The sequence below is a fragment of the Mustela lutreola genome, chromosome 5, assembly GCF_030435805.1.
Source record: "Mustela lutreola isolate mMusLut2 chromosome 5, mMusLut2.pri, whole genome shotgun sequence".
Taxonomy (NCBI): Eukaryota; Metazoa; Chordata; class Mammalia; order Carnivora; family Mustelidae; genus Mustela; species Mustela lutreola.
In genome coordinates this window covers 76,227,222-76,255,177 of record NC_081294.1, presented here as the reverse complement: position 1 = coordinate 76,255,177, position 27,956 = coordinate 76,227,222, and the positions used below count along the sequence as shown (strand labels likewise).

Here is a 27,956-nt window from a genome sequence, read left to right as displayed (position 1 = left end):
ATTTATAAAGATATAATTTAAGCGTCCTTTAAATGGCTAGGAGGGTAAAATAAGATGAAAATGTTGGAAAATGTCTAGTGCTCGAAGATTGGCAGGGGGAATAAAGACAGGTGTAGGCTTGCTCCTTCCCTTGATTAAAAAGAACCACCCAGAGTCTGTTACGCACTGTGCTGGGATTGGCCCTCTGCAGCCGCCGTCCCTGAACTGTGCTTTTGGTCTCCTAGCAACAAGCGGCGGTTGCCGGGCAGCAGTTGGCTTGGGGGTGAGTGCGCAAGTGAGGGCTGTACTCGGGACTGCGAGTGAGCCTGGAAAGGCCCTGGGACCTGGGGTTCCTACGTTCTAACCAGGCCTGATCCTGTGTGTGGACTTCCAGGAGGGGTGGGGACCGGAGGCGGCTTACCTGCCCTGGGTGGAGAGTTGCTGCAGAGAGGCTCACCCGGTCTTCAAGACCTTCAGACTACCCCTTGGCCTCTGGACCTCAGTGAGAGTGCTTAGGAAAACCAAGGGCACGAATTAGAGGTAGAGTAGAGGGGCGCCTGGGTGGCTCAGTCCTTAAGCATCTGCCTTGGGTTCAGGTCACAATCCCAGGCTCTGGGCTCAGGGGAGAGTCCGCTTCTCCTTTTCCCACACCCATGCTTGTGTTTCGTGTCTCACTGTGTGTCTCTCTGGCAAATAAATATCTTAAGAAAAAAAAAAAAAAAGACATAGGGATCAAGCCCCCACATCGGGCTCTCTGTTCCACAGGAAGCCTGCTTCCTCCTCTCTCTCTGCCTGCTTGTGATCTCTGCCTATCAAATAAAATCTTTAAAAAAAAAAAAAAAGACATAAGTAGAAATTATGTTGTTCTTAAAGTTCATTTATGAACCTAAAACCTAACCCCTAACCTGGGGCTCAAACCCAGGAGACCCAGAGGTCAAGAGTTACGTGCTCCTTGGACTGAGCCAGCCAGGCACTCAGAAGTGATATTATTGAGACACTGCTCATAGAAAAAGATTCAGCAGTTTGTAACTATAAGTTAATAACATCAAGCGCCTAGTAATATATATTTTTAAAATATTTTATTTATTCATTTGACAGACAGAGATCACAAGTAGGCAGAGAGGCAGGCAGAGAGAGAAAGGGGAAACCAGGCTCCCCACTGAGCAGAGAGCCCGACACAGAGCTCCATCCCAGGACTCTGGGATCACGACCTGAGCCGAAGGCAGAGGCTTTAACCCACTGAGCCACTCAGGCGCCCCAAGCGCCTAGTAATATTGTTTTTAATCATGGTTACATTAAATTTGGGGTGGGACGATGCATGTCGTTGCAGTTGATACCTGTGGAGAATCTACTAAATTGTACCCTGAAAAGACAGAATGGAGATGTCAATGCCCCCACCTCAGATATATGTAGAAAAAACTCTGGCTATTATCAAACCGGATATTGTGGACAAAGAGGAGGAGATACAAGATATCATTTTCAGATCTGGATTCACCATTGTTCAGGTAACTCAGGGCATGATGATCATGTTTCTTTTTCTCTCTTTGCTCATGAAGAAAAAAAAATGGGGGCGCTTGGGTAGTTTAGTGGTTGGGCATCTGCCTTAGGCTCAGGTAGTGATACCAAGTCTTGGGATCTGGCTGCATTGGGGCTCCCTGCTAAGCAGGGACCCTGTTTCTCCCTTTCCCACTCCCTCTGCTTGTGTTCTCTCTCTCTCTGTCTCTGTCAAATAAATCTCTTTAAAAAAAATTTTTTTTAGGGGCACCTGGGTGGCTCAGTGGTTTTAAGCCTCTGCCTTCAGCTCAGGTCATGATCCCAGGGTCCTGAGATCTAGCCCCACATCAGGCTCTCTGTTCACTGGGGAGCCTGCTTCCTCCTCTCTCTGCCTGCGTCTCTGCCTACTTGTGATTTCTGTCTGTCAAATAAATAAATAAAATATTTAAAAAAAATTTTTTTTAAATGCTTAAATATGTTAACCTATTTAGTGTCTTAGTACTGAGTACTAAACTTAGGTTTATTTTAACTTTATGTATTTATTTTTTAAGATTTTATTTATGTGTCAGGGTGAGAACAAGCAGGGTGAGCAGCAGACAGGAAGCAGGCTCAGGAAGCAGGCTTCCTGCAGAATAGGGAGCCAGATGTGGGACTCTATCCCAGGACCCCAGGATCATGACCTGAGCCAAGAGCAGCTGCTTAACCCACTGAACCATCCAGGCATCCCTTAATTTAATTTAATTTAATTTTTTTATTTTTTTAAAAGATTTTATTTATTTATTTAACAGAGAGAGATCACAGTAGGCAGAGAGGCAGGCAGAGAGAGAAGGAAGGGAAGCAGGGCCCCTGCTGAGCAGAGAGCCCGACGCGGGACTCGATCCCAGGACCCTGAGATCATGACCTGAGCCGAAGGCAGTGGCTTAACCCACTGAGCCACCCAGGCGCCCCCTTATTTTAATTTTAAAGTGTAAAAGTTATAGGTGTTAGTTTTAATTTTTTTCATACTTCAAAAGGATATAAAATGAGAATTAAAATTCCTTTTCCCCCTCTGCTCTAACACTCAAGTCTCAGTCTCCAAGGAAAGGCATCTTCTTAATGCTTTCTGTTCTTACAGGATTTTTTTTTTTTTTTAAGATTTTATTTATTTACTTGACAGACAGAGATCACAAGTAGGCAGAGAGGCAGGCAGGGGGCAGGGGGTGGGGGAAGCAGGCTCCCTCCTGAGCAGAGAACCTGATGCAGCGCTTGATCCCAGGACCCTAGGATCATGACCCAGGTGGAAGGCAGAGTCTTTAACCCTCTGAGCCACCCAGGCGCCCCTTTGCAGGATTTTTCTAAGCATTTACAAACATTTCCTCCCCCATGAAATAGGACAGTCCTCTTCCCTTGACTTCTTTACAGAGTTGCTCTGATAGCATTCCATGTTAGTATGTATGGCTGAATTGCTCTCATTCTTCTTCGGTTCTGTGTAATATTCCCCTCTGAATGAATGACAATTTATTTACTTGTTCCTCAACTGATGGACTTTAGACTGTTGGTATTATTCTTCAATTACTAAAAACATTTAATGTTTTAAAGCCTTATTCTGCAGTTGGTAGAGGTTTGAAAATGTATGTAAAAAGAGCCTTGTTAAAGATTATCAAATATAATGAAATATTATAAATACTTTTTGTATCATCCCTGTTTGAAATTACAGGGTTTTTCATTCTCATATTTGTATAGTGTCATATTGTCTATTTTGTCAGTGTTTTTAAAAAGAAAACGGGGGTGCCTGGGTGGGTCAGTTGGTTAAGTGTCATGGTCTCAGGGTCCTGGGATCAAGTTCAGAATTGGGCTCCCTGCTCAGCAGGGAGTCTGCTTCTCCCTCTCCCTCTGCCCCTTCCTCCTGCTCACATTTTCTCTCTCCCTCTCTTCCTCTCTCTCTCTCTCTCAAAAATAAATAATTAAAAAAAAAACGTTGTCTTCAGGAAAAATAAGGGATTTCAGCTGAACTTAGAAGGATAGGTAAAGGCTCAGAGTAAGAATGATAACAAGAAAGTTTAAGGAAATAGTGCAGGAATGTATAATGAAATATTTAAAAGACTCAGATAAAGAACATTTTAATAAGTTTTTAAAAAGATTATAAGATTTTAAAAATATTATATTTATTTATTTGACAGAGGGAGAAAGCGAGAGAGGGAACACAGCAGGGAAGTACGAGAGGGAGAAGCAGGCTTCCTGCTGAGCAGAGAGCCCAATTCGAGGCTAGAGCCCCAGGACCTGAGCCTCATGACCTGAGCTGAAGGCAGGTGCCTAACCAACTGAGCCACCCAGGTGCCCCTTTAATTAATATTGCTAGGATTTTTACCCTTAATCAGGGTAAACTCCAAACAGATCTAAGATTTAAATATTTTTAAATTAAATGATATAAATTCTAGGGGCACCTGGGTGGCTCAGTTGGTTAAGCCTCTGCCTTCTGCTCAGGTCATGATCCCAGGGTCCTGGGATCAAGGTCTGCATTGGGCTTCTTGCTCGGCAGGGAGCCTGCTTCTCTCTCTGCCTCTGCCTGCCACTGTGCCTGCTTGTGTGCTCACACACTCTCTCTTGCTCTGACAAATAAATAAATAAATAAAATCTTTAATACTTAAAAAAAGGAAAAAATGATATAAATTCTAGAAGAAAAGGTGCATGAATTTCTTTTATTCTTGGAGTGGGACAGCTGTTTTTTACTGTGACTTATCTCGGAGCCATAAAAGAAAAGGTTGACAAGTCTGTAAACATAAAAAACTTAGCATAGCCAAGTAAATATCATAAAGTTAAAATGTGAAAGCACATGACAAACATGGAAAGAAAGATTCTCAATTCATAACACAAAGGGCTAATCTCCTTTAAATATATAAAGAGTTCCTAGAAAAAGATTTTAAAAATCCATTGAAAATGGGTAGAACAGGGTTGCTTGGGTGGCACAGTTGGTAGGGCATCTGTCTTTGGCTGGGGTCATGATCCCAGGGTCCTGGGATTACCTCCCCCTATCCCCCATTGGACTCCTTCCCAGCTGAGGGGGAGGCCTGCTTGTGTTCCCTCTCTGTCTGTTTCTGTCATATAACCCCTCTCTTTCTCTCTGTCTCTGTCATAGAAATACATACATACATACATCTATCTTTAAAAAAAAAAAAAAAGAAAGAAAAAGAAAAATTTAAAGAAAATGAAACAACACTAAGGTGTGCCTGGCTGGCTCAGTTGGTGGAGCATGCAACTCCTGATCTTAGGGTTGTGAATTCAAGCCCCACATTTGTTGTAGAGATTGCTTAAACATAAAATCTTTAAAAAAACCCCAAACACTAAAATACTATCTAGCAAAATCATAAAGGTAAACCCCTATGGAAGGGAATCTTGCAGTTATCAAACAGTATTATAAATGCATCTACCCTTTGACTCAGCAATTTTTTTTTAAGATTTTATCAGGTAGAGATCACAAGTAGGCAGAGAGGAGGGTGGGGGAAGCAGGCTCCCTGCTGAGCAGAGAGCCCCGATGCAGGCTCCATCACAGGACTCGGATCATGACCTGAGCCAAAGGCAGAAGCTTTAACCCACTGAACCACCCAGGTGCCCCTAACTCAGCAATTCTAATGATGGAATTCCTCCTGTGACCCATGTATTATGAAGTGTCATATATACAGATTATTTTTTGCAGCATTTTTTTCCACTTTTAAAAATTTAAATTCAATTAATTAACATAGAATGTATTATTGGTTTCAGAGGAGGTAGAGGTCAGTGATTCATCACTTTTATGTAATACCCAGTGTTCATTATATCACATGCCCTTCTTAATGTCTGTCACCCAGAGCATTATTCATTTTTGAGCAAAAGATTGAAAACAACCTAGCATTCAGAGATGGTTTGAATAAGGACTCCTGAGTGGCTCAGTTGGTTGAGCATGTATCTCTTGATCTTGGGGTTGTAAGTTCAAGTCCCACCTTGGGTGCAAAGATTACTTGAGAAAAAAAATCTTGGGATACCTGGGTGGCTCAGTCAGTTAAGTTTCAGCTTGGGTCATGATGGTGAGGTCCTGGGATCAAGTCTCACATCTGACTCCTTGCCGAGTAAGAAGCCCGTTTCTCCCTCTGTCTGCCTCTCCCCCTGCTTGTGGTCTCTCTCTCTCACAAAAATAAATACTTAAATATCTTTTAAAAAAAACCTTAAGAAAAGAATTAGTTAAATAAACTGATGAAGCCATAAAATTGAATACTCTGCAACTAATTGTAAAATGAAAAAAGAGGAACCTCTCCATGTCCTGTTATGGAAAAAAAAAAAAAAGGTGACAGAACTGTGTACAGCAATCTTTTATGATAGAGAAAAGCAACATATTCATAGTCATGTTTGCCAGTATTTGCAAATGAAACACTGGGAAATTAAAAAATGGTTGCCTATTGGAGAGCAAGGAAAATCAGGGTGGATTAGGACAGGGATAGGAATGTAATTGTTCAGTATATACTTAAAAAAAAGATTTTATTTATTTATTTGACAGAGATCACAAGTAGGCAGAGAGATAGAGGGGAAGCAGACTCCCCGCTGAGTAGAGCGCCCCATTCGGGGCTCGATCCCAGGACCCTGAGATCACAACCTGAGCCGAAGACAGAGGCCCAACCCACTGAGCCACCTAGGTGCCCCCATAGTATATACTTTTTTATAGTGCTTTGAATATTTTATCCCTGTAAGTATACAACCCATTACATTTGGGGGAAAAAACAATTAAATGAAGTATACAAATAAGACGAAGCTATTCTATTTAAATTTTTTTAGAAGTCCATCTTTTTAAAATAATTAGTGAAAACCTTAAGTAGTTCATGTTAAATATGCCTAAGAATCACAAATACTGACACATCTTAATTTTAAATAATAGAAAAATAGGATTATATTGAATGAGATGGTTTTGTAACTTCTCAAATTTCTTTTTCTTTTTTTCTTTTTTTTTTTTTTTTTTTTTTTTTTTTTTTTTTTAAGATTTTTTAATTTATTTATTTGACAGAGAGAGATCACAAGTAGGCAGAGAGGCAGGCAGAGAGAGAGGAGGAAGCAGGCTCCCTGCTGAGCAGAGAGCCCGATGCGGGACTCGATCCCAGGACCCCGAGATCATGACCTGAGCCGAAGGCAGCGGCTTAACCCACTGAGCCACCCAGGCGCCCTCAAATTTCTTTTTCTTGATTATATGAATTTCATTATAAGAACAGATACAAGCACTGTTTTGCAGTAGCTGGTCCTTGAATGTTAATTAGCATAAATCCTAATGTTTAGGGGCACCTGGGTAGCTCAGTGGGTTAAAGCCTCTGCCTTTGGCTCAGGTCATGATCCCAGAGTTCTGGGATCGAGCCCCCCGCATCAGGCTCTCTGCTCAGCAGGGAGCCTGCTTCCTCCTCTCTCTCTGCCTGCCTCTCTGCCTACTTGTGATCTCTGTCTGTCAAATAAATAAATAAAATCTTAAAAAAAAAAATACTAATGCTTAACACTTTCCCAAGTCAGCAGTAAATTTCGTACCAAAGAAAGTTTTGGTATGTTGCATGCTTCTTTTTTGTTTTAATTGTGATAAAAATATACACAACATAAATTTTACCATTTTTAAGGGTATAGTTGAGCAGTATTAAATACATTCCCTTTATTGTGCAGCCATCACCACCATCCATCTCTAGAACGTTTTCATCATCTGGAACTGAAACTCTGTTTTTAGTACTCACTAACTGTTTACCCCTCTTCCCAGTCTCTGGGAACCACTATTCTGCTTTTTCTGTCTCTCTGACTTTAACTATTCCAGATATCTCATGTAAGTGGAATTGTACAATATTCTTTGTATCATATACTTTTAAAATGGGCTTTTTGTAGTTGGAAGTCTATTTCTTAGGCTTTCTTGTTGCTTCTAGAGAAAACCTGAAAAATGACGCATCCTTTCAATAGGTGGCAGTATTTCCTTTGTTACAAACTAATGGTTGCCTTTCTGATACAGCTTAGCTTTGTGAAAATATTCACCTGAATTCCAAAAAAATTTTACTTGATCTAATTTTTTTAAAGATTTTATTTATTTATTTGACATAGAGAGAGACAGAGATCACAAGCAGGCAGAGAGGCAGGCAGAAGCAGAGAGAGAAGCAGTCCCAGCACTGAGCAGGGGGCCCGATACGGGGCTCGATTCCAGGACCCCAGCCGAAGGCAGCGGCCTAACCCATTTAGCCACCCAGGTGCCCCTACTTGATCTAATTTTTTAAAAGATTTTATTTTTAGGGATGCCTGGATGGCTCAGTGGGTTAAGCTTCTGCCTTCAGCTCAGGTCATGATCCAGGGTCCTAGGGTGGAGTCCCACATCAAGGTCGAGCTCAAGCTCCTTGCTCAGTGGGGAGCCTGCTTCTTCCTCTGCCTGCCCTCCCCTTGCTTGTGCGCATGCTCTCGCTCCCTCTCCTAATTTTAAAGAAAACAATGGAATTACTGATTCATTATCAAAAATTTTTAAAGATTTTATTTATTTGAGAGAGAAAGGGAGACCGAATGAGCAGGGTGGGGGGAAGCAGACTTTCTGCTGAACGTCAGCCCTCACCCCCACCCCTGCCAGAGTGGGGGGAACTTGATGCCAGGACTCTGAGATCATGATTAGAAATGAAGTCAAACACTTAAGGGACTGAGCCACCCAGGTACCCCTCATCAATTTTAGTGTAAAAGGAGCTCTTAATTTTTATAATTATTCTCCATTAGACAGCATATCTGTAGCAGGTGGCTTCCTTTCCTTGTTAAGGGGCATGTGATAAGGGCTTACATTATAACAGATGAAATTTTTATTTTTATTTTATTTTTTTTTCAAAGATTTTGTTTATTTATCTGACACAGAGAGAGAGATCACAAGTAGAGAAGCAGGCAGAGAGAGGGGAAGCAGGCTCCCTGTTGAGCAGAGAGCCTGATGCGGGGCCTGATCCCAGGACCCTGAGATCATGACCTGAGCTGAAAGCAGAGGCTTTAACCCTCTGAGCCATTCAGGCACCACGACATTATTGCAATATTATTAACTCTTTTCTCTATGCTGTACTTTTAATCTCTCTGACTTACTACTCATTTTGTAAGTAGAAGTTCCTACCTCTTAATTCCCTTCATCTTTTTACCCCTGCCTCCTCCTAACATTACCTCTGCCAACTGTTTTCTGTGTTTAAGAGTTTGTTCATTCGTTTTGTTAGATTCCACATATCAGTGAAATCATGGTTATTGTCTTTCTCTGTCTGACTTATTTCATTTGCTGTAATGCCCCCTAGGTCTGTCCATACTGTCACAAATGGCAAAATCTCATTCCTTTCTATGGCTGGGTAATATTCCATTGTGTATATATATACCACATCTTTATCCACTTATCTGTAGATTGATCCTTGGGTTGCTTCCATGTCTCAGCTACTGTTTTTTTTTTTTTTTTAATTCAAGTTTTATTTATTTATTTGACAGAAGAGAGAGACAGTGAGAAAGGGAACACAAGCAGAGGGATTGGAAGAGGGAGAAGCAGGCCTCCCACTGAGCAGGGAACCCAACATGGGGCTCGATCCCAGGACCTGAGGATCATGCCCTGAGCTGAAAGCAGATGCTCAATGACTGAGCCACCCAGGCACCCCTCAGCTATTGTTAATAATGGTACCATAAATGTAGGGGTGCATATATCTTTTTGAATTAGTGCTTTTGTTTCTTTGGGTAGATACCCAGTAGTGGAATTACTGGATCATTTGGTATTTCTATTTTTAGTTTTTTGATGAAACTCTATACTGGTTTCCACAGTGGCTGCATGAGTCTATATTCACATCAACAGTGCATGACAGTTGGTTAAATACCTTTGAGAAGTTTATTTATAATCTACATTTAACTTTATCTTTCCATTTCTTCATAATAAAAAAATCTCAATTTTATTGAGATCAAATTTGTATTAATTTCAAGTTATTAATTATTTAATGACTTATTACTGAACTGTCATTTGAAATACTTTTGTTGACTTTGTTTCTCTTATAGAGAAGAAAACTGCATCTCAGCCCTGAGCACTGTAGTAACTTTTATGTGGAACAGTATGGGAAGATGTTTTTCCCCAATTTAACAGCTTACATGAGTTCTGGACCACTTGTTGTCATGATATTAGCTAGACATAAAGCCATCTCTTACTGGAAAGAACTTTTGGGACCAAGTAATACCTTAGTAGCTAAAGAGACTCACCCAGACAGGTAACTTTCCTAGGGGGAAAAGTGGAATCCAAGTATAAAAATGAGAAGAAAACAACAACTACAACAACAACAACAAAACCCAAAGTGATTTCATTGTAATAAGAATATCTTTACAGTTGAAATTTTCCTAAGACAACTTTTTTGTATTTTTTGGTTGGGATGGGGTGGGGTCAGTTTTACGTTTTAGCTATTTAAGTGTCCATCTTAATAGCAAATATCCCAAAAGGTCTCAGGGAATGTTGATTTGTATTTGATTAGACTAATTCTTCTCCTCCTTGAATTAAACTGCCACCTAAGTAGGATTTTTCATAAGAATATTGGCATGGCTTTTTAAAATAATATTGTTTATAGAAGGCCAGAGAAACAGATTTTTAGCATTATCATTAAAGTTTGGAAATGCAAGGACATTGAATTCTTGCATTTTTAAATATACTTTGCCTTTTCACTTCTCACAAAACAACACCTCTTCTTCACCCAGAGAACTCCTATTTCCCGGTGTATCCTATTGCAGATTTAAATATATTTGACCCTCATCTAGGTAGATTTAAGCTAAAATTCAAAATAGATTAAAACCTCCACATGTGAGAAGTGGCAATGCTTTTGTAAAATTCCTAAGTAGAATGCATATGTAAAGAGTAAGGAAAGGATATCACACTGAATGGTCATCATCTCTAACTTACTTTTAGCCTAAGGGCAATTTATGGCACAGATGACCTAAGGAATGCACTTCATGGGAGCAATGATTTTGCTGCAGCAGAAAGAGAAATTCGATTCATGTTTCCTGAAGGTGAGTTGCTGATGAGTAATTTAGTCAAGTGCTTCTCACTATTGTTTGCTTTTTCTTTTATTTGGGTGATGCACCTGGGAAGGAAGATAACAGGGTTTTTCTCCAGTATATTTTGTCATATTTTGAAGTTACAGTTACTTACAAACTTGAGGCCAAGAATGGAAAATTCATTATTTTCCTTAGAACTAACTTGTGTCCTGTAGGGCATCTGTTGAGAGGAGTTTACTTTTTTCTTTCTTTTCTCTTAGACTAGCCATGTTTAGGGTTTCTCTTCTCCTTTGTTGCAATTCCTTAGGTGCTCCCTAATGCACCAGTAAAGTTTGTTACCCATGAAAAAAAGACTCTCCCTTGGAAATTATGATAGATTTCCCACTTTTTCTAATACTTTACTGTTTGCCTAATGAATGCTTACGCAGTTATGAAATTCGTAGGTCTCAGACTGGTTTTTTGTTTCCATCCTGTTATGGAAGTCATAAACCTTTTAGAACTGGGCATAGTAAGGAACAGCATTGAGGTTTCTAGTTTGTTATCAATATTTTTAGATCCAGAAGAAAATTTGGTGATTTCTGATGTAAAGAAAAAGATGCAAAGCATTGGGAAGCTTTGAATTTTTTTTTTTTGGCCTGTTATTTTTCTTTTGAGTCATTTAGGCCTATTCTTCAGTATTTTCTACTGATGACTTATTCAAAGAAAACTGAAATCTGTCTTGGAGATTTAAAAGTCCTGATTTTTTTTTTTTTTTAAGATTTTATTTATTGAGAGAGAGAGCATGAGCCTGGAGGAAGAGAGGGGAGGACAGAGAGAGCAAGAGCGGAGAAGGAGGGAGAAGCAGTCTCCCCGCTGAGTGGGAAGCCTGCCAAAATGGGGCTTATCCCAGGACTCCCAGATCATGACCTGAGCTGAAGGCAGATGATTAACAGACTGAGCCACCGAGGCACCCCTAAAAGTCCTGATTCTTTTTTTTTTTTTTTTTTAAGATTTTATTTATTTATTTGACAGACAGATCACAAGCAGGAAGAGAGGCAGGCAGAGAGAGGTGTGGGGGAAGCAGACTGCCTGCCGAGCCTCTAGAGAGCCTGACACAGGGCTCGATCCCAGGACCCTGGGATCATGACCCCAGCTGAAGGCAGAGGCTTTAACCCACTCAGGTGCCCCAAAAGTCCTGATTCTTAAATAAAAACTGAGTTTTGTTTTGTTTTTTAAAAAACTGATTTAAAGGTTTTTTTTTTTTAATTTTCATTTTTAAATTTTTAAGTAATCTTTGTACCCAGCGTGGGGCTTGAAGTCATGAACCTAAGATCAAGAGTTGCATGCTCCACCCACCTAGTTAGCCAGGTACCCCACAAAAACTGTTTTATAGCTATTTGTACACAAAAGGATTTACCTACTTAAATATTTTATTTGTACTGATCTAATTTCTTTTTTTTTTTAATTTTATTTATTTATTTGACAGACAGAGATTACAAGTAGGCAGAGAGGCAGTCAGAGAGAAGAGGAAGCAGGCTCCCCGCTGAGCAGAGAGCCCGATGCGGGGCTGATCCCAGGACCCTGGGATCATGACCTGAGCCAAAGGCAGAGGCTTTAACCCACTGAGCCACCCAGGCGCCCCATTATTGATCTTATTTCTATCACCTATCCCTTCCACTAGATTTTCTTTAGAATTGTTTATTGTGGAAATTTCAAATGTAATCGAAAGTAGATAGAATAGTATAATGTACTCCTGATGAACCTATCACCCAACTTAAATAATTGTGATCAGTCCTATTATATCATCTATAACCTCTGCTTCTATTTCTAATGCTTCCATATTATTTTAAAGTACATCTCAAACATGAAATGTGTTTTTAATGTGATAGTACTTTAGATTTAGTCCTCTTAGTGAATTATATTTTTCCTCTGACTCCAGACATCTAACTTCTTTCTGTTTTTTTCTCTTCTCATCAGTAAAATACAAATATTAGTAGTGCCTGTCTAGCTAGGGATATTGTTAGGGTGAATATATAAATGCATGTAAAATTCTTAGAGTGTTTGGTGCATATGTGCTCCACTATTAACTGCTATTACTGTTTTATTTTCTCTAGTTTTTGTTCGTTTGTTTTGTTTTGTTTTAGAAGCTTTTCTTACTCATAGGGTTATATACCTAAGCTATTCTCTTAGATTACCTTTGCTTTTACCTATTGATTTGTCTTCTAGACATGAGTTTAAGAGACATAATTAGACATTTGAGAAGCAGAAGTTGTGGGATAAATATAAATGATTAATTACCTACCACACTGCAGATCTTCTACTATGATAATATAAAGATTTTTGAGTAAATTCTCACAGTTTAGGATATGAGCTCTCTCTTGCTTAGAGGTCAGTCAAGAACTAAGTGTAAAACCCTATAGGATGTTTCACTCAAAAAAGTCACAAAGATATTTAGAGTTCCTAACCCTTGAAAAATGTAGCACCCTTACCTCTCCCTTTCAAAAGAGATGGCTAATTCAAAGCTTTGCTATATTTTATTCCTTCAACAAATTTATTGAATTGCCTACTATGTGCCAGAAATACAAAGATGAATATTTTAACAAAAGAAGTACAATTCTTATACACTGAAAGGCATAAAACATTACTGAGAGAACTGAAAGGCTATCTAAAATAAATAGTTGTCCCAGGGGTGCCTGGGTGTCTCAGTCGGTTAAGTGACTGCCTTCAGCTCAGGTCATGATCCCAGAGTCCTGGGATGGAGTCCTGCATCGGGCTCCCAGCTCCATGGGGAGTCTGCTTCTCTTCTCACCTTCTCCTCGCTCATGCTCTCTTTCACTGTTGCTCTCTCAAATAAATAAATGAAATAAAAAATAAAATAAAATAAATAGTTGTCCCAGTCCCATGTTGATGGATCAGAACAGTCAGTATTGTCAGGATGGTGGTTCTCTCCGAATTGATCAATTAATTTAATGCACTTCCTATCAAAATCCATACATTCTTTTATGTAGAAGTTGGCAAGCTGATTCTAAAATTTATCTGAAATTGAAATAGATTTAGGCAAGGTAAAACAATTTTTAAAATGAAGAAATAGGTTGGAGAACTTCCACTAATCTTATTTCAAAATTTACTATGAGACCACAGTAATTAAGACAGTATAGTACTAGACATATAGATCAATGAAACACAATTGAGAATCTAGAAATAAATCCTTACATTTATAGTCAGTTGACTTTCAACAAAAGTGCCTAGACAATTTGATGGAGAGAGGGTGGTCTTGTCAACAAATGGTGCTAGGACAACTGAATGTCCACATGTAAAAAGAGAGAAAGAACATAGATCCTTGTTTCACACCCCCATACAAAACGTAGCAACAATGGATCATAGACCTAAACATGAGAGCTAAAAATAGCTAGAAGAAAACATGGAAAATCTTTATGATCTTGAGTTGGACAAAGGGTATGCATATGATATCAAAAGCGAGATGAATAAAAGATAATATTGGGGGCGCCTGGGTGGCTCAGTGGATTAAGCTGCTGCCTTCGGCTCAGGTCATGATCTCAGGGTTCTGGGATAGAGTCCCGCATCGGGCTCTCTGCTCAGCAGGGAGCCTGCTTCCCTCTCTCTCTCTCTCTCTGTCTACTTGTGATTTCTCTCTGTCAAATAAATAAATCTTTAAAAAAAAAAAAAAGATAATATTTGTAAGTTAGACTACATCAAAATAAAAAGTTTTTATATTTCAAAAGCCATCATTAAAAGTATTGAAAAGATTAGCCACAGACTGGTAGGAAATATTTGCAAATCATATAAAATAAAGGACTTTTATAGGATTTATAAAGAACTCTTATAATTAATTCAATTTTAAAAAGGCAAATAATTAAAAAGCAGGCAAAAGATTTGAATAAGCATTTCATAAAAGATACACAAATGGCTAATGAGCACATGAGAAAGTGTTAAAACATAATCACTGGGGAAATGCAAATTAAAATCACAGTGAAATACCACTGCATACCCACTACAATGAATTATAATCAATGGCAAGGATAAAGAGATACTGGGATCCTCACACATTATTGTAAAATGATAAAGCCACTTTGGAAAACAGTTTGTGGTTTTTTTTTTTTAAAGATTTTATTTATTTATCAGAGAGAGAGAGGGGGAGAGAGTGAGCACAGGCAGACAGAATGGCAGGCAGAGGCAGAGGGAGAAGCAGGCTCCCTGCCGAGCAAGGAGCCCGATGTGGGACTTGATCCCGGGATGCTGGGATCATGACCTGAGCTGAAGGCAGCTGCTTAACCAACTGAGCCACCCAGGCGTCCCTTGTGGTTTTTTAGAATGTTAAACATATGCTTACCATGTAACTCTGTTGCATTTCCGCTCCTCTTAGAATTTACCCATCCAAGAGAAATGACAACATAAATCTACATAAAGACACATGTGAATGTTTATAGCAGCATTATTTAGTATAGCCAAAAACTGGAAACTCAACTATCTATTAATGGTTAAACAAAATCTTGGATAGCCATACTATAGAATACTATTCAGCAATTAAAAAAAAAACTACTGATACATGCTCTACAGCATGGACGAAACTCAAAACAATGCTGAAAGAGTCCAGGCACAAAAGACAACATACATGATCTGTTTATATGAAATATCCAGGAAAGGCAAATTTTTAGAAATAGAAGCTCAGTGCTTGCCAAGGGCTGGGGTGAGAATGGGAAATTGCAAATAGGCACAAGGGAACATTTTGGGGTAGTAAAGTGTTCTAAAACTGGATTGCACATACACACACATACACTAAAAATTTATTGTATACTTCAGTGGGTAAATTTTATTATATGTGAATAGGCCTCAATAAATTTTCTTAGTAAAATTACAAAAAATAGATGAGGTCCCTTCTCCCTTGGAGTTTACATCTAATGTTCAGACGATAGCCATTAAACAATAATTACCCAAATAATTGCACAGTTACAATGACTGTATAATTAGTTACTATATGGTAAGTGCTATTCAAAGCAATTTTAGGGTATTATAAGAAACTATGATAAGAAAGGCCCAACTGACAAAGTGACATGAGATCCAGGGAAGAACATTCTAGCATATTGAACAGCATGTCTCAAGTCATGAGCAAGAGAGAATGTGACACGTTGTATAAACAAAGATCAGGGGAAGATAAATATGAGGTTGGAGATGTAAGTAGAAATTGCATGGTATAGGGGCATGATAAAAATGACTTACCTGGGCGCCTGGGTGGCTCAGTGGGTTAAAGCCTCTGCCTTCGGCTCAGGTCATGATCCTAGGGTCCTGGGATCGAGCCCTGCATCGGGCTCTCTGCTCAGCAGGGAGCCTGCTTCCTCCTCTCTCTCTCTGCCTACTTGTGATTTCTCTCTGTCAAATAAATAAAATCTTTAAAAAAAAAAAAAAAAGAAATTGCATGGTATAGATTCCTGTGGGACTGTAAATGCAATGAGGAACCAATGACTTTTTAAGGATGGGAATGGCAATAATCAATTTTCATTTTTATTTTTATTATTTTTAAAAAATATGTTATTTATTTATTTGACAGAGATCACAAGTAGATGGAGAGGCAGGCAGAGAGAGAGAGGAGGAAGCAGGCTCCCTGCTGAGCAGAGAGGCTGATATGGGACTTGATCCCAGGACCCTGGGAACATGACCTGAGCTGAAGGCAGAGGCTTTAACCCACTGAGCCACCCAGGCACCCCTTTATTTTGATTTTTTTTTAAAGATTTTATTTATTTGACAGACAGAGATCACAAGTAGGCAGAGAGGCAGGCAGAGAGAGAGAGGAGGAAGCAGGCTCACTGTAGAGCAGAGAGCCCTATGTGGGGCTCAATCCCAGGACCCTGGGATCATGACCTGAGCTGAAGGCAGAGGCTTTAACCCACTGAGCCACCCAGGTGCCCCTCATTTTTATTTTTTTAAAGATTGTATTTATTTGAGAGAGGGAGAGAGCACAAGCGAGGGGAGGGGCAGAGGGAGGGAGAGAAGCAGATTCCCTGATAAGTGGAAAACCCAACACTGCTTGACAGGGGGCTTAGTTCCAGAACCCTGGGATCATGACCTGAGCTGAAGGCAGACGCTTAATCTACTGAGCTAGCCAGACACCTCTCAATTTTCATTTTTAAATATTACAAAGAGCCTGGGTCCAGGGTACAGTAAACATGGTCAGTGTGGTCTTAACTTTCAAGGAACTTACAGAGTAGAAGAGACAGATGACAAATATTTGTGTAACCAAAATAAAACAAAATTATTACAGTGATCAGTACAAAAAAGAGTGCTGTAATGAAACTAATAGGAAGGGAAACTTACTCAAGTCCTTTAAGACATCTAACTTTTTCTGGCATCCTGATGAAGGACTCTCTCATTGTTAGTTGTCTCATTGGGACTGAGCCCATATACTAATCACACAGAAATCTGTCTTCCCACCTCTGTTTCCTTGGGCCAGTGATGATTTATATCTGAAGACATGAGACCAGCAGCTTCACATTCTCATCTTTATCAAAAGTTGCCCATTGATGACATATAAAAATGAAAATAGTCTGTCAGCTAGGTCCTGCTCACTCCTTTTGTCCTTCTCCCTTCTATCCCACTTGGGCCTCTTGTCCCATGAGCAAGTGGTCTATTTCCCTGCCTTCTATAGAAGTGCGTCTTTCTTCCAAAGAGCAGTCCCTTTGCCCTGGAAAACTCATCTATTAATAAAGCTATTTAAAGGAAAAAAAAAGTTGCCCATTGAATGAGGTCAACCTCAAAAGACTTACTAAGACTTATAAAATACATTCTTCCTGGTATAAAATAAATTCTTTGTTGTACTGCAAGTCTGGTTGACACACATTAGTATTTGAATAAGACTAAAATTTGAATAAGACTAAAATTTTCCTCGATCTTAAAAAATTTATTTAAAAACCTGAAAAATAAGAGCAGGAATGTGGCACACAAAAACAGTTTTTATGTGTATATTCAGTAGTTTATAAGGGAGCGAGAACTATGTGTTATTCACTGTTGTATCTATGCCACTTTGTAAAATGCCTGCCATTATGTCGGGAAGAATTAATTTGTTGAATTAATTGCCTAGATTTTACATGTTCTTCATATATATATATATATATATATATATATATATATATATATATATTTATTTGTAAGTGGCAAGGATCAGCGATCCACTAAAAGTAGATAGATAGATTTATTTATTTATTTATTTATTAGATTAACATATAATGTATTCTTTGTTTCAGGGGTACAAGTCTGTGAATCATTGGTCTTACAAATTCACAGTGCTCACCATAGCACATGTTCTCCCCAATGTCCGTAACCCAGCTACCCCTATCCTCCTTCCCCCACCCCCAGCAATCCTCAGTTTGTTTCCTGAGATTAAGCATCTCTTATGGGGAGGGTATGCTCTGCCTCTCAAATTCTTCATTCATATTTTTCTTTTTCATGACATTGTCCATTGTAATATTTACTGTAAAAAATATGGAAATGCAAATGCAGACAAGGATGTAGTAGAAAACATAATCAGAATCCTATACACGATCAACCTTAGCGGAGTTTTTTGGGTTTTTTAATTTTTTTGCTTTTTTAAAAAGATTTTATTTATTTATTTGAAAGACAGAGATCACAAGTAGGCAGAGAGAAAGGCAGGCGTAGAGGGGTGGGGAAGCAGGCTCCCTGTCAAGAAGAGAGCCCAGGGGCACCTGGGTGGCTCAGTGGGTTAAGCCGCTGCCTTTGGCTCAGGTCACGCTCTCAGGGTCCTGGGATGGAGTCCCGCATCGGGCTCTTTGCTCCTTCCTCCTCTTTCTCTACCTGCCTCTCTGCCTACTTGTGATCTCTCTCTGTCAAATAAATAAATAAAATCTTTTTTAAAAAAATAAAAAAAAGAAGAGAGCCCGATGTGGGGCTGGATTCCAGGACCCTGAGATCATAACCTAAGCTGAAGGCAGAGGCTTAACCCACTGAGCCACCCAGGCGCCCCAACCTTAGCATTTTGATATATATTTTTTTGCCAGTCTTATGTGGTCTTATTATTTCTCTGTGTGTGCTTGTGTGTTTTTGAACACACTGTGTATGCTATGTATCTAGTTCTGTTTCCCTTTTGTTAAAAAAACAAAACACAAACCTTTATAAGTATCATGCCACTAAAATTTCTTTCTTTGTAATGATTATATTTCATCATTTGTGTTAGTTTTAATGGGAATACATTTGTATTTGCAGTGATTATTGAACCCATTCCAGTTGGACAAGCTGCTAAGGATTATTTAAATTTATATGTAACACCAACTCTGCTTGAAGGACTCACAGCACTTTGTAAGGAGAAACCAGCAGATCCTTTTGTAAGAAATCTTTTTATTCACAATAAAGAAATTGTCTATAGTTTTCATATTTAAAACATTGTATTTTTTTCACAGAAGACGTATTTGTTTACATCCCTAGATACTTCAATATTGCTCAGTCAGGTGGAAGAATAGTTGGGTGGGAAGAACTAGGATGGTATCTAGGGCCAAATGTCTTCCTTGTTTCTTCCTTATCGGTACTCCCACTCATTTGAAGACTCAGAGATAATCAAGGAAGTTTGTTTCATTCATTTTTTTAAGTAACCTATATACCCACCATGGGGCTTGAACTCACAACCCCCAAGATTGAGAGTGGCATATTTTTCCCACTGAGCCAGCCAGTCACCTCAGGGAAGGTTATTTTAATATCAGCCCTGACAAAATAGTATCTCCAGCCTGTGTTACCATTCTGAAAGGGAATCCCCTTTGGAAGACAAAAGATTTAATCTCTCATACTAACTTTGTCACTTTTACCAAAAACAAAAGATAAGGTTATTATTATTATTTTTTATATTATGTAATCTCTACGGCCAATGTGGCGCTTGAACTCATGATCCCTGAGACAAAGAGTCACACACTCTACTGACTTGAGTCAGCTAGGTGCCCCTAGCTGATTATTTCTTTAATAACTCCTTTTCATTGTGACAATAACATAGTTTACTTAGTAGGAAACCTGATATTACCGAAAAATATAAAGATGATAGGGGCGCCTGGGTGGCTCAGTTGGTTGGACGACTGCCTTCAGCTCAGGTCATGATCCTGGAGTCCCGGGACCCCGAGTCCCGCATCGGGTTCCCCGCTCCATGGGGAGTCTGCTTCTCCCTCTGACCTCCTCGCTCATGCTCTCTCTCACTCAAATAAATAAATAAAATCTTTTAAAATAAATATATAAAGATGATAAAAAGATACCCCTGGTTCCATTTCTAAACATGGTCTTTGAAGTCATCTTGCCTAGATTCAACTCTGACTCCAGACATCTAACCTCTGAGTTTTTCTCATCAGTAAAATGCAAATAGATTAGTACCTGCCTATGTAGTAGGAGTATTGTTAGGATTAAATGTATAAATTTATGTGAGGGCACTTGGGTGGCTTAGTTGTTTAGGCATCTGACTCTTGATAATAACTCTGCTCTTCATCTCAGGGTTGTGAGTTCAAACACCTCTGGAGCCTACTTAAAAAAACACACACACGGGCGCCTGGGTGGCTCAGTGGGTTAAGCCGCTGCCTTCGGCTCAGGTCATGATCTCAGGGTCCTGGGATTGAGTCCCGCATCGGGCTCTCTGCTCAGCAGGGAGCCTGCTTCCTCCTCTCTCTCTCTGCCTACTTGTAATCTCTCTCTGTCAAATAAATAAATAAAATCTTTAAAAAAAAACACACACACACACACACATACCAAGAGATATGAATGCATGTAAAATTCTTAGAGTGTCTGTTGCATATGTGCTCAAATATTAACTGCTATTATTTTGTCTTTTCCAGTCCTGTTTTTTCTTGACTCAGGTTTTATTTTTTTATTTCTATTACTATATATAAACATATATCCCATAAATATCACTATATTTAAATATATATTTTATAGAGATTATTTTAATAGCTAAGTGATTTCTTTTATTACCCTTATCATACTTCTTTTGCTATTTGAGTTGTTTGCTATCATAAATAGTGTAACAGAAACATCTTTGAGTATAAGGCTTTTCACACAGAGATTATATCATTTGGAAAGAGATCAAAAAGTACAGGGGTGCCTGACTGGCTTACTATTAGAGCACATGACTTAATCTCAGGGTTGTGAGTTGAAGTCTCAGCTTGGGCATGGAGCCTACTTAATAAAATAAAAAATAAAAAAAATTAAAAGGTAGAATTATAATTAAAAACATGAAAATCTAAAAAAGCGTTGCCCTTGGGACCCCTGGGTGGCTCAGTCAGTTGGGCATCTGCCTTTGGCTCAGGTCATGATCCCAGGGCCCTGGGGTCGAGTCCCACATTGCGCTCCTTGCTTGGTGGGGAGCCTGCTTCTCCCTCTGCCTGCCGCTCCCTCTGCTTATGTTCTCTCTATCTCTCTGACAAATAAATAAATAAAATCTTTTAAAAACATGTTGCCCTTAACTTTCTTTTCTAATTAATTTTTTTGAGTAGGTAATATTTAGAACAGTTTTTTTAGTAAGCAATATTTAAATATGGTATGAAATTCAAAAGTTACAAGAAGATATATCATGAAAATAACTCTCATTCTTATTTCTGTTCCTCAGTCATTCAGTTATACTTCCTGGAGTCATTCACTCTTAGCAGTCTCTGTATATCCTTTCAGCAGAGAAAATCTGTACATATATAAGCATATATATTTTTACTTAAAACCATGTACATTTACAAATGCTAGCTACTAAATATGCCATTTAATTCTTTTTACCTTATTTACACAATATATATTATGAATTATTAAATAACACCACAACCAAAATTGCCCTGTTTTAAAAGAACAGCTCATGGCATTCTCTTGAATTGATGTTTTACAGTTTATTAATTAGTCACATATAGATGGTAGTTTATGTTGTTTCTATGCTTTTATTACTATGAACTGCCAACAGTGAATATCTTCATTCATATGTCTGTATACAATATATCTATGAATAAATTCCTACAAATGGAAATACTAGTAAAAAAATAATTTTTTTTTAAAAGAATGTTTTGATGTGTTTGATGTGTGCGTTTTAAATTTGGGTAAGGGGTGCCTGGGTGGTTCAGTGGGTTAAGCCTCTGCCTTCTGCTTGGGTCATGATCTCAGGGTTCTGAGATCGAGCCCCACATTGGGTGCTCTGCTCAGCAGGGAGCCTGCTTCCTCCTCTCTCTCTGCCTGCTGCTCTGCCTACTTGTGGTTTCTCTCTGTCAAATAAATAAATAAAAATCTTTTAAAGAAATTTAAATTTGGTAAGTATTGCCGAATTTTGTAGTGGTTATACCATTTATACTCTGATTAAAAGTAGCTGAGAGGGCACTCCTGGATGTCTCAGTCAGTGGAACATGTGACTCTTGAGCTCCAGGTCACAACTTCAAGCCCCACATTGAGTGTAGAGTTTACTTAAAAAAAAAAAAAAGGTGGGGTGCCTGGCTGGCTCAGTCAGAAGAGCATGCCACTCTTGATCTTGAGGTCATAAGTGTGAGCCCCACCTTGGGCATAGAGATTATGTAAATAAATGAAAAACTTTAAAAAAAAAAAAGGAAGAAGAAAGTCAGAAAATTCTCCAAATTTATTTTTCGTTTTCATGATTGTTTTGTATATTCAGAGCCTCTTGATATTCCATTAAGTTTGAGGACTAACTTTAACATTTTTGCAGAAACATTTTTGGGAATTTTGTAAGGATTAGATTGAATCTGTAGCTCACTTTAGGTAGTAATGACATGTTAACAGTATTAAGTCTTCCAGGGTACCTAGCTGACTTGGTCGGTGGAGCATGGGATGTTTGATCTCAGCTTTGTGGGTTTGACCCCCATGTTGGGTGTAGAGATTACTTAAAAAATAAAACCTTTAAAAAAAGAAAAAAAAATAGTATTAAGTCTTTGTATCCATGAACACCGGTTATCTTTACATTTACTCGGGACTTTAAATTTCTTTCAGCAACATTTTATAGTTTTCAGTATGCAAGTTAGTTAAATGTACTCCTAAATTTTTTTTTAATGCTACTGGGATGGAAATGATTTCTTATTTTCCTTTTGGGTTGTTTATTGCTGATATATAGAAACACAAAAGATTTTTTAAAAATTTTTATTTTTTTTTAACATGTATTATTAGCCCCAGGGGTACAGGTCTGTGAATCGCCAGGTTTACACACTTCACAGCACTCACCATAGCACTTACCTTCCCCAGTGTCCATAACCCAACCACTCTCTCCCTACCCTCCCTCAACCCTCAGTTTGTTTTGTGAGATTAAGAGTCTCTTATGGTTTAGAAACACAAAGAATTTTATGTTAATCTTTTAACCTACAACTTTGCTGAATTCATTAGTTATAATAGCTTTCCTTGGGGTTTTCTTTAAAATAGGATCATGTCAACTGTAAAAGGAGATAGTTTGACTTCTTTTCCAATTTGGATCTATACTTGACAATCTTGCATAATGTAAAACTTAGTGTTTCAGTTTTTTGTTTTTTACAGTTTATTTTTTTATTTGACAGATGGAGATTACAAGTAGGAAGAGAGGCAGGCAGAGAGAGAGAGAGAGAGAGAGAGAGAGGAGGAAGCAGGCTCCCTGCTGAGCAGAGAGCCCTATGCTGGGCTGGATTCCAGGACCCTGGGATCATGACCTGAGCCGAAGGCAGAGGCTTTAACCCACTGAGCCACCCAGGCGCCCCTGTAAACTGAATTTTAAATTGATATATATTTATACTACTTATAGTGTGAGTTTGTATATACAGTGTATATTTATATCATTCATAATATATATTTATAATCTATAGTATATGTATTTAAATGTTTATTACAAGTTTTTTTTCTGTTTTCCATAGAATTGGCTAGCTGATTGGCTACTGAAAAATAATCCCAACAAGCCCAAGCTGTGTCACAATCTGTCTGCAGAAGAACCTTGAAGTTCCTCAAAGAACAAATCACTATCTTACTGTGAAAGACATGCTTCTACTTTAAAACAAACCTTCCTAAGGGGTTTAAGTAACTATGTGCGAAATGAGTTGTTTTTAGAAATATTTTAAACAAATGACCGTGTTTTATGCATAAGATAGCATTACCTAAGGTAAAATATAGCTTTAGGGTATAATTTTTGTTCTCTAATAAGAAAATTGATTTTATTTAGAAGTATTTAAAATGTTAATGAAACAAATGTATGTTTTTTTTGTGATCATAAATGGGCATCCAGTTAGGAGAACGGTTAATTTATATAAGACACATTAGAAACAACTGAAGATGAAAAGACTATGTGCCAAGAAAAACCTGCTTTCAATTCCTGGGCCTCTTGACACACAGGCAAAGGTAGTGGCCACTGAAATGCCACTAGGACAGGGTAGCTGAAGACACATTTGATGGTGTGTTTACTATATAGAAAAAGACACTACAGTTGAAAAACAAGTCTCACACAGTTCCATTTCAGTTTTTTTTCTTCAAAAGGAGTGAGTTGTGTATAGGGAGGTTAAATATCTTAGAGATGAGAAAAAAATTAGAACCCACTTTATCATCATCATCTTCATCTTTATCATCCTCCTCTACTTCTCCAACTTCTCATCCTCTTTTTCTTGTTTTCAGCTTTGAGGACTTTTTTTTTCTTGCCACATAGACTTATTTTCGTATTTTGGTATTTCAGCAATTTATCTATTTTACCTGTTTTTCCTTGGCTTAGCAGCCTTCTTTTCCTAAGGCTTCTTGTCATCTACAGCAGTGTTACTCCATGTCTCTCCCAGTACATCACCAGTGCATAAGCCAGGATGTTCTCCTTGGATCTGGGGGCAATAATCAACAAGAAAAAGACTCAAGGTAGCCTCTGCGGTACATCAGGATTCTTGGACTTTGTTTTTATTTCCCCTTTAGGAGGAATGTAGGTTTCCTTGTCTGCATTTGCCATGTCTTCAAAATTACCTTTCTCTTCTGTAGACATGGTCTTTTACCTCTCTGAGCTCTTTTGGTAGAACTCTGAGAAGGTGACTAAAGCATCTGGTTGCTTCTTGTGGTCCTCCTGGAAAGTTTGCACAAAGAGTGCCTATAATGGCATTTTGCTTCTTGCTCTCTTAGGATCTTCTTTGCCTGTGTATAGTTATTTTTTTCAGTGTGACCCAGAGTTACCCAGTGCATTTCTGGCTCCCACCTGCCCTAGTCCTGTCTCTTTGGAGCTCAGAATACTGTAACAGCTGTTGTCAGCTTAGGGTATAACTTTAACAGTGATGTAATATTAAGTAATAGAAGACTGATAAAAGATGTTGCTGTATTATTTTTTTTTAAGTTAGCAAAGTAAGACATGGAATTTTTTTTTTTTTTGTAGGTCCTACATGGGGCTTGAACTCACGACCCCAAGTCACATGTTCTACCAAATGAGCCAGCCAAGCACTCCAAGACACAGAATTTTATTTTATTTTATTTTTTTAAAGATTTTATTTATTTATTTGACAGAGAGAGATTACAAGTAGGCAGAGAGGCAGGCAGAGAGAGAGAGGAGGAAGCAGGATCCCGGCTGAGCAGAGAGCCCGATGCGGGACTCGATCCCAGGACCCTGAGATCATGACCTGAGCCGAAGGCAGCGGCTTAACCCACTGAGCCACCCAGGCGCCCGAAGACACAGAATTTTAGTTTTGATGTTTTCCTAAGCATATATTATATATCTAGATGCATTTATAATACACAGTTCAGACAGTTTAGTTTAAAAAGTTTAAGTATATATAAGTTTAAGAAGCAACTAGAAAAATTTAGAATATGGTATGATCTGCAGGAGAGATCCATCTTCTTAACATATTGGTGTCTTGAAAAAAAGGGACCACTTTAGACTTAAAGAGACTTAAGATACATAATCAGAACCAATACTAGTTTCTCGATTGGACCCTGGTTTATTTTACTTTATTTTTTTAAAGACTTTATTTATTTGTTTGACAGAGGGAGACACAGCAAGGGAGGGAACACATGCAGGGGGCCTAGGAGAGGGAAAGCAGGCTTCCCGCCAAGCAGGGAGCCTGATACGGGGCTTGATCCCAGGGCCCTGGGATCATGACCTGAGCTGAAGGCAGACGCTTAATGACTGAGCCACCCAGGCGCCCCTTGACCCTGGTTTAGACGGAAAAGCTGCAAAGGACCTTTCTGAGACAACTGGGAAAATTTTAATCCAGATTGAGTATTAGATGAGATGAAAATGTATTGTCTTGGGAAGTAAAGATTGTTAACTGGAAAAAACACGTTATGAAGCAATATGCACAGCATGATCTCCTTGATGAAAAAAATACATATATGTATATATGTAGGGTATGATATGGAAGGATACCCATCTGTTACATAATTATTATATAATCTCTGGAAGGTGGGAATATGCTCTTTTTTTTTTTTTTTAAGATTTTATTTATTTATTTGACAGAGATCACAGGTAGGCAGAGAGAGGGGAGGGGAAACAGGCTACCCGCTGAGCAGAGAGCCCCATGCGGGGCTCAATCACAGAACCCTGGGATCATGATCTGACCCTGAACCACCCAGGCACCCCTGCTCTTTTGTTTTAATTTTTGTTTAGCAGGGCACCTGGGTGGTTCAGTTGGTTAAGCATCTGCCTTCAGCTCAGGTCATGATCCTAGGGTCCTGAGATTAAGCCCCACATTTTCAGGCTCCCTGCTCAATGGGCAGTTTGCTTCTCCCTCTGCTGCTCCCCACTGCTTGTGCCCTCTTGCTAGCACTTGCTCTCTCTCAAAAATCTTTTAAAAAATAAATTTTTACTTAGCTGTATTTAAAATTTTTCTGCAGTGTTCATGTTCAACTGCTTTTGCAATTTTTTCTAAGGTTTAAAAAGATCCACTCAAGGGCGCCTGGGTGGCTCAGTGGTTAAGCCGCTGCCTTCGGCTCAGGTCATGATCTCAGGGTCCTGGGATCGAGTCCCGCATCGGGCTCTCTGCTCGGCAGGGGGCCTGCTTCCTCCTCTCTCTTTCTCTGCCTGCCTCTCTACCTACTTGTGATTTCTCTCTGTCAAATAAATAAATAAAGTCTTTAAAAAAAAAAAAAAAAAAAAAAAAAAAAAAAAAAAAAAGATCCACTCAAGCATCCAACTCTGGATTTCATCTCAGGTCACGCTTTGAGGGGCTTGGGATCAAGTCTGCTTGAGGATTTCTCTCCTTCTCCTTCTGCCCCTGTTCTCCCTTTCTCTCTCTCTCTCTTTCTGAAATAAATAAATCTAAAAAAAAAAAAAAAAGAAAAAGGGCGCTTAACCAACTGAGCCACCCAGGCCATCCAATTTCTGGACGTATTCCTCCTGAGACTGATATGCTTGCTATATTTCAAAACAGCTTTGGCATCAGTATTGGGAAGACAAACCAAAATCTTAGTAACAAAGATAAGTTGTAGATTGTTATATTTTGAGCAGTGGCCAAGAGCACATAGGAAAAAGCAAATAGTTTTTACAATGAGATTTAGGTGTGAGAAGTTCAGGTGGTCATTTCCTCCCCAAGAGGTATACTCTTGCCTAAAAAAGAGGCAGCATTGTATATGGCAGAAAAATTCCACACCGGAAATCAGCTCCAGTTTCCAAACCTACCATTTGTTTTTTAAAAATGGGGTGGGGAGGGGGTGGCGCCTTGGTGGCTCAGTTGGTTAGCATCAGTCTCTTTGATTTCCACTCAGGTCATGATCTCAGGGTCTGGAGATAGAGCCCCATGTTGGGCTCCACCCTCAGTGCAGAATCTGTTTCTCTCATTCTCCCTATCCGTCTACCCCTCCCTCCACTCGTGCTTCTGGATGCACACACACACTCTCTCTCAAATAAATAAAGTCTTTTAAAAAATGGAGGGGGAAAGAGAAAACAGACTCATTTGAGATACATTTTGGAGATGGAATGGACAAAAATACATGCACATGGAAAGATTTATAGTTAGCTATTACATTCTTTAATTTTAGACACATTTGAGGTAACTATTTCATGGGTCACAACTGCAAAGGAAAACAGGAAGACTGTCTTCTTGTTTACTTCCTGGGTAACTGGAGAGGGGAGAAGACCATTTTCTGATGTACTAAAAGAGGTAGTACCAAAGTACTATTATGCACACATTTGTCCTTGTTAAGTACCAGTGATTTCATGCATGTCTTTCACACTGAATGATAGTATGGTATCCTTATTAAACAAGATAGATCACTTAATTTATTTCCTTTCTCCAGGACTCAAAGAGACCAAAGAAAAAAACAAGCAAGCATGCAATTCTGTAATGACTTGGAACTAAACAGTTCAGCTATTTCTTTACTTCTGTACACATGTAGATCTGGGATGGCATCTAGAAGCTCCCCATGCCTGTTACTGCTCTTACACTTAGCCAGGAAACATGGTACATAATGTCTCACCTGGGCGTACCTACCTCAGCTTTGTTTGGGGGATTCTGAAGCGCAGAATATTGCTTGAAGGAGAAAGTCCAGGGCAGTCGTGTGTTGGTCCTGGCAGAAGGGTGCCACATATGAGCATGATCTGAAAGTGTCACAGATACTTTGGAGAAGAATTTACCCAG

At 39.0% G+C, this 27,956-nt stretch overlaps 1 protein-coding gene and 1 pseudogene across 2 annotated transcripts; one reads left to right on the top strand and one right to left on the bottom strand.

Annotated features, from left to right (window-relative positions):
* Positions 1-55: 55 nt before the first annotated feature.
* Positions 56-26,265, top strand: NME5 (NME/NM23 family member 5). 2 transcript variants are annotated; one of them, XM_059174667.1, is made up of 6 exons: positions 56-262; positions 1,310-1,484; positions 9,475-9,680; positions 10,367-10,467; positions 18,667-18,785; positions 23,283-26,265. In XM_059174667.1, exons 2-6 carry the CDS (start codon positions 1,356-1,358, stop codon positions 23,361-23,363), a joined length of 636 nt encoding a protein of 211 aa, XP_059030650.1. In that variant the 5' UTR covers positions 56-262; positions 1,310-1,355; the 3' UTR covers positions 23,364-26,265. The 2 variants fall into 2 exon arrangements, with proteins under 2 accessions (XP_059030650.1, XP_059030651.1); XM_059174668.1 differs by lacking the exon at positions 56-262 and adding an exon at positions 269-357.
* LOC131831145 (high mobility group protein B1-like) lies at positions 24,102-27,541 on the bottom strand (annotated as a pseudogene).
* Positions 27,542-27,956: the final 415 nt, after the last annotated feature.

Bases quoted from the DNA above. Each gene is read 5' to 3' on its own strand.
- NME5 (XM_059174667.1), top strand. From the start codon at position 1,356: ATGGAGATGTCAATGCCCCCACCTCAGATATATGTAGAAAAAACTCTG. The intron at 1,485-9,474 runs GTAACTCAGGGC...TTTCTCTTATAG, and splicing joins CTGGATTCACCATTGTTCAG to AGAAGAAAACTGCATCTCAG. The intron at 9,681-10,366 runs GTAACTTTCCTA...ACTTACTTTTAG, and splicing joins AAAGAGACTCACCCAGACAG to CCTAAGGGCAATTTATGGCA.